Source organism: Zootoca vivipara, chromosome 11, assembly GCF_963506605.1.
Source record: "Zootoca vivipara chromosome 11, rZooViv1.1, whole genome shotgun sequence".
NCBI classification, from domain to species: domain Eukaryota; kingdom Metazoa; phylum Chordata; class Lepidosauria; order Squamata; family Lacertidae; genus Zootoca; species Zootoca vivipara.
In genome coordinates, this window is record NC_083286.1 from 27,261,600 (window position 1) to 27,267,640 (window position 6,041).

General features: G+C 48.9%; 1 protein-coding gene across 1 annotated transcript; it reads left to right on the plus strand.

Annotated features, from left to right (window-relative positions):
- Positions 1-1,924: 1,924 nt before the first annotated feature.
- GPR150 (G protein-coupled receptor 150) lies at positions 1,925-3,274 on the plus strand. Its single transcript, XM_035100244.2, has 2 exons — positions 1,925-2,693; positions 2,817-3,274. Exons 1-2 carry the CDS (start codon positions 1,925-1,927, stop codon positions 3,272-3,274), a joined length of 1,227 nt encoding a protein of 408 aa, XP_034956135.2.
- The last annotated feature ends 2,767 nt before the right edge of the window (positions 3,275-6,041 follow it).

Consider the following 6,041-nt stretch of genomic DNA (forward strand, 5'->3'; position numbering starts at 1 on the left):
TGTGACCTGAGGACATGGCTTGTTGCCTGGGGAGGGGCCATAGGACCGGGCAGAGAGGCCTGAAGGACTGCATTCAACATCTGGGCTACTGGCTCCACAGCACTATAGCAGCCATTATGGCTAGAAGCCATTGAGTTAAGATGGAATCAGACGTTTGCCTTCCAATCCAAACTCACTGATTACAAGTCGGCTTCACTGATTTCAGGCTCAACCTATATCAATGTTTTGAGGGTCAAAAATGAAATAGTAATATTAAAAAGTTGCCAAAAAATGAACAGAAAAAAGTAGCAGCAAATTTTAAAATAACAGAAGCAGCATTTTTGTTGTTTAAACAACAAGGAGTATTTCCAAATCTTTTTTTTTTTTTTGGATTATTTTCTTTATTTTAAGATGAAAACCTTGGATGCTTTCCTACCATTTCTGATTCATTTCTGATGGGGGCGTACTTATAAAGAAGTACCATCTGGTAGAAATCATATTAGAAATGCCTTGGTGTAGGAGAAAGGTTTATTCTTTGCAATGAAAACACAAGTGCATTCATGCAGTATTAATCTGTGGCCAACCTTTATGCCTTCCGACAAGATACAACTTTCCAGACTACCAAGGCAAAGAATCGCTTTTGGTTGAACAGGATTTGTAAACAAGTTTAGTTGTGTATGTGTGTATGGGTTGTTTTAATTAATAAAAAAATAATGCCACATAACACAATGACAGTCAATCAACCTCTTTGTGGTTCCCCCCCCAAGTGATTGAGCCACTCTCCCCAAAGACCTCTGTAAAGTCACCTGATCATTTAGGCTTTTTTTTGTTGTTCTTTAGGCATTTTAAAAAAAAATCAGGGGGACGGTAACTGCATTTATATCCCATCCTTTCTTTCACCATGGAATTTAAGACAGAATACATAGGCAGTCTTTCATCCAGGACTGAGCAGACTCAGACCTGCTTAGTTTGAGCAAGGTGGTAGCGCCTTAAAAAATAACATATTTCCTGTTTGATGAAGTGGGCTCTAGTTTACAAATATCTATGCCTCAATACATTTGTCAGCTGTCAATGTGCCACAAATTGTGGGTCTGCATCTTAGTTACCTTACTTCATTTGTTCCTATTCTCCAAGGGAAGAATGAAGAAGACCCTTTGCTGGTCTGATTTCCCCTTTCTACCAAGTTGGGGCAAAAGCTGTGAAAATACCACAGGAGCACTGTAGGAAGTAGGGAAATCAGGAGCAATAGTTTCTGGCTGTTTAATCTGCCTCGGTGAGTTGCACAGTTGTCAGCTATTTAACCGGCCACTATAGTTATGCCTAAAACAGCAGCTTGATGTCCAGACATCAGCTGATAAGTGTTGATGCTGCGAAAAGCTTAACAATTTCTGTACATCAAACTGCTGCAGGGGCACAAGACAATTTTAGCGTTGATAAGGTTATGAAGAATATGCAGTCTGTTCTTGGTGGCGCCAATGGCAAGACTCCTGGAGTCCTGGGCTTTTACAATACAGTACAGCAGGATTTATTTGTGCTTCCCTTGCAACAGGTTTTCTAGCACATCCAAGCTAGATATGAACCCCTTTGAGAAAGCAACAGTGAATTGATGTGGCGATCCCTTTGGTTGAGTGAGAATTGAACGCCGGTATTTAGCTGCGAAAGGCGTGTGCTTTCGGGAGACGTCTGTGGAGAATGTGACAATGAAGAGACCCTGACTCCGCTCAAGACGACTGCAACCGTTGAATTGGAGGGGAGGGCGAGATGGGCTGCAGAGTGGGCAGAGCACACAGGCGCGATGGCTGCAGCCTGGTGCGCCCACCCACGGTGAGTGACAGGTGACAGGCAGAGCCCCTATATATGCTGCCGAGGGCACCCTTGCACAATCCTCGCTGCTCCTTTCCCAGAGTAAAGTTCACCCCCAGTTGGGCGGGCGACGTCGGAAGGCATGGAGGACTCGTTCAACCCGGACACCCTTGCCGTCGGACCCAACTTATCCGGCATCGCGATTCCCGGGTGGAACTTGAACTTTTCGTCCCACGGGGCTACTCTGGGGCAGCCTAGTGCGCGGACCCTGTCGGCGGGCGCGATCCTGCTGCTGGCGCTGGTGGGCAACGGCTTGCTCTTGCACAGGCTGCGCTGCGGAGGGTGCTGCTGCGGGTCCCGCTTCGGACGGCGGCGCAAGATGGATTTCCTGCTGGCGCACTTGGCCATCGCCGACCTCTACGGATGCGGGCTGGTGCTGCTCTCCCAGCTTCCACCTGCCGATGTGGAGCCGGGGCAAACGGCGTGGCCTGCAGGGGACGCCACTTGCCGCCTCCTGTGGCTCCTGCAAGGCTCTGGGCTGCTGGCGCCCTCGCACATGCTCGTCCTGATCGCGATCGAGCGACACCACATGGTGAGGGGCCCCGCGCACCCGCCGCTCTCTTTCCTGCCCGCCCGAGGCGCTTTGGCTGCGCTAGGCTGGCTGCTGGCGCTGCTGCTCGCCTTGCCGCAAGCCTTCGTTTATCGGCTGGCGCCTCTCGAGTCCGGGGGTCGTTGCCTCAGCATCTTCGCACAGCGGCCCCGCTGGCACGGCCAGACCTACGCCGTGTACTGGGCAGTCGCGGGCTTCGTGGCGCCCGCCTGCCTCCTGGGCGGGACCTGCGGCCGCATCCTCAGCGCGCTCGGCGGCGCACCCGGCGCCAAGAACGACGACGACGCCGAGCCGTCGCGGGGGGCAGCGGGCAGCGCCCGCCATTACGGCGCGGAGCTTCCCGGCGCCTCTGCCGCTCCTCGCCCGCCTCCGCCGCTCTTGCTGCGGCTCCTGCCCCTCGCCAAGTGCGCGCTGCCCTCGCCGCCTGCGCCGCGGAGCCTGCCCCGCGCGCGGGCCCGGGCGCTGCAGCTGACGCTGGCGCTGGCCATGCTGTTCGTGCTCTGCGGCTTCCCGCGCTTTCTCCTAGAGCTCGCCTTGGCCTTCGCCTCCTCGGAGAGCAGCGGCGGCGCCACCGACGAAGCGCGGGCGGCCCTGGGGAGCATCATGGCGGCCACCAACAGCGCCCTCAACCCCTACGTGTGCCTCTTGTTCCACAGCCACGGCCCGTGGGCGCGGCGCCTCCAGCGCAGCCTGTGCCGCTGCCCCGACGGGCAGCCCCGACGGCGCGCTCGACACCGGCATCGCCCGCCGCCGCAAGCGGCTGCCGAGCGCCCTGGACGCTGGCTGTGCCCTTGCCAGACCAAGCCGCCCACCGTCTCCACGGTCGTCCACCTCGAGGAGGGTGAGACGCCGCTCTCTGCCGCTTGCGAAAGCGGCTTCTAAACAGTTTCTTGTGGGATTGCAGGCACGGAAGGATTTTTGCAGTATCCCCAGGACGTCATCAACAAGCATTTTTGACTCATTCAACCCGGATATGTCCCTTTCCTGGAGAAATCCGATGTTTTAACACCCACACACACCCCACGACCTCTGTTACCGCAATCTCCTGGGGATGTCTCAGCAGCCGATTTGCAGTAGTATCTGGACTGGGAAGCACCCAAGGAGGAAGACAAAAAAGCAAAAGAGAACTGACAAATTATTATAATGCCCACCTCAAGCATACTAGGTGCTCTCTTCACACAATGTGTCACAGAACTTTGTTGTCCTTGGTTGTAAGAGGTTCTGGGGTGTAAGCTTCCCTGTGGGGTCCTCACTTGCTCAAATCTGGGAGACTCCCATCTTAACTCCGGAATTCTGAGGGCTGCTGCCTACTCCAGTGTGGAAAACACACTCTGTACTTGCTCAAGAACTATCTTAATTAATACTTTACACTTCACAGCGCTGACCCGTCCCTGAAATTTGGCTGTGAATCTGGAGCCCTTGTGACCCTTGCTTAGTTTAATCCATTATGAAGCCATGACCCTCTTCCAAATCAAGGAAACCCAGAAGGGCCAGGAGATTCCACTTGACCATTTCAGATCTAGCTGCTATTTTAAGCCCTTGCTGGGAATGTAGGGACTTGTTTCCAAGTAAATGGGCTTAGCTTGGACATGGTAACAGCCAAATGTTTTAAACTTCCTGAAGTTTTGTTCAATTCATTGCACTCCATAACTTATGATGGGACTTACACAATGTGGTTTTAGCACAATCATTCTGTAAGGTTTGTCAAGAACAGGGTTCTGCATAATCTGTTGCTTTCACTCATCACAGCAGTTTTCAGGTGTGTTATTTTCAAATTCCATTGCCACAGATTTTGCCCCTTTTCAAGAGAAAGGGGCAAAAATAAGGACTGCTTTTGCTATGCAAACTGACCGTATATACTGTCTTTCTTAATTTTGTCATATTCCACACAATCAGTGCAAGTGAACTTAATATTAGACATTTTGTATATGAAGCATATGATAATTGACTTTTCTGTTCAGTATAATTGGTCTAATCAGCATATAAGCTGTAATGAAAGCTGCCAGTGACCTGTGGGCAGAGGTTGAGAAAAATCAGCAGGTACAAAAATGTAACTTGCAAAACTGAAAGGCTTTTAAGAATGCTTTATGCAAATGTAGCTCTTTTCTAAGTGGGCATTAGTGGCAAGTATGCAAAAATATGTGGCCTTGTAACAGGCATAAATAAATGTCATATATAAGTACCCCTGACTGATAATCTACAATTGCAGTAGTTTCTAAAAGAGTATAATTGCTTTTACCTTTGATAGTTAATATTCTGTTCTCTTCTCACATAATAGTAGAGTTCATTCCAGCAGGTGGATTTTATTTTTTGCACAATTTGCTCTAGAAAAAAAGTGCAAGGAGTTGATAGAATGTCTATGTTCTGGGTACTCCACTCCCCTTTCACAGAAAAAGTCTGTTTCTCAGTAAAAAAGGTTGAAGCTTTTGTGCAGTTGGTCCCTTGCACACTATATAAAATGATATTTGGGTGTGCATGGGTACAATTTAGGAAATTAGCATTTATAAACAAAAAAGAACCCAACAATTCCAGGACAAGCAAGGATGTATGCACAGGACACATGCAAGCAAACTGTAATAGAATAGAGGGAGTGAAGTAAAATGAAATGTAACAAGTGCTTGTCTGAATACAGTGGTACCTCGGTTTAAGTACACAATTGGTTCCGGAAGTCTATACTTAACCTGAAGCGTACTTAACCTGAAGCAAACTTCCCCATTGAAAGTAATGGAAAGTGGATTAATCAGTTCCAGGCGGGTCCGCGGAGTACTTAAACTGAAAGTACTCAAACCGAAGCGTACTTAAACCGAGGTATGACTGTATAGCCCAAGCTGTTCATTAATGCTGAAATGAATTCCAGCATCCTATCCTATTACTCCCTTCAGAGACAGCATCGCTTAAAGCAGTAATAGCTCTGTCCCACTAGCTTTCATTTTGGAAAAAACACACAAAGATGTTGTGTAGCTTGCGTAACAAAAGATTAACAAGTAGGAGCACACAAAAAAGGGGCACACTTCATCATTAACCCATGACAGAAGTTCTGTTGTTCAGGATTTCCAAGCCAACTGCAACAGGAGCTGGTGGTGCTGTCTGCAGTTTGCAGGGGAATGTCAGCCTCAAATGCAAGCATTTTCTGAGAGTAATGGTATATTTCTGCAGTAGGAAAAGGCAAAACTCGTTTTTCCTTTTCCTTCAGAGCCCACCTCCCCCAAACTCTGCAATGCTAGGATTCCTGCTGAAACCCTTTAATGCTGGGAGAGGAGTTTGGGGCTGTTGTTTTTAATTTCATAAGGCAATCTCAAATGGGTAGCATACTGGCAGCCAATACAGTTCTTACAGCTCAAGGGTGTTACATGCTGATGCTAGGCTGCTCCAGTCATGAGACTGGCCACTGTATTCTGCTCCAGCTGCTGCTTCAACCTCAGCCTCCACATGTAGGTCTTGGAGGCTATTGAGCACAGGTTCATAGCAGGATACTTTTGCTTAATCTAATTTTAATGTACAAACTAAAACACTTCTGCTTGCCTGGGGAGTTCCCAAAGTATATACCGGTATATAAAACCCCCCACTACCTTGTTTTTGGACGGCTCCTTTTAGCTTGCTAACTGATAGGCATGGGGCCACTCGTGTTCAGCATTTGAGGGAAATGTGA

What these genes read in the sequence shown, in the direction of transcription:
- GPR150 (XM_035100244.2), top strand. Translation starts at nt 1,925, where the DNA reads ATGGAGGACTCGTTCAACCCGGACACCCTTGCCGTCGGACCCAACTTA. An exon ending in CGACGCCGAGCCGTCGCGGG is followed by an intron (nt 2,694 to 2,816) that starts GGGCAGCGGGCA and finishes TGCCCTCGCCGC; the next exon opens with CTGCGCCGCGGAGCCTGCCC.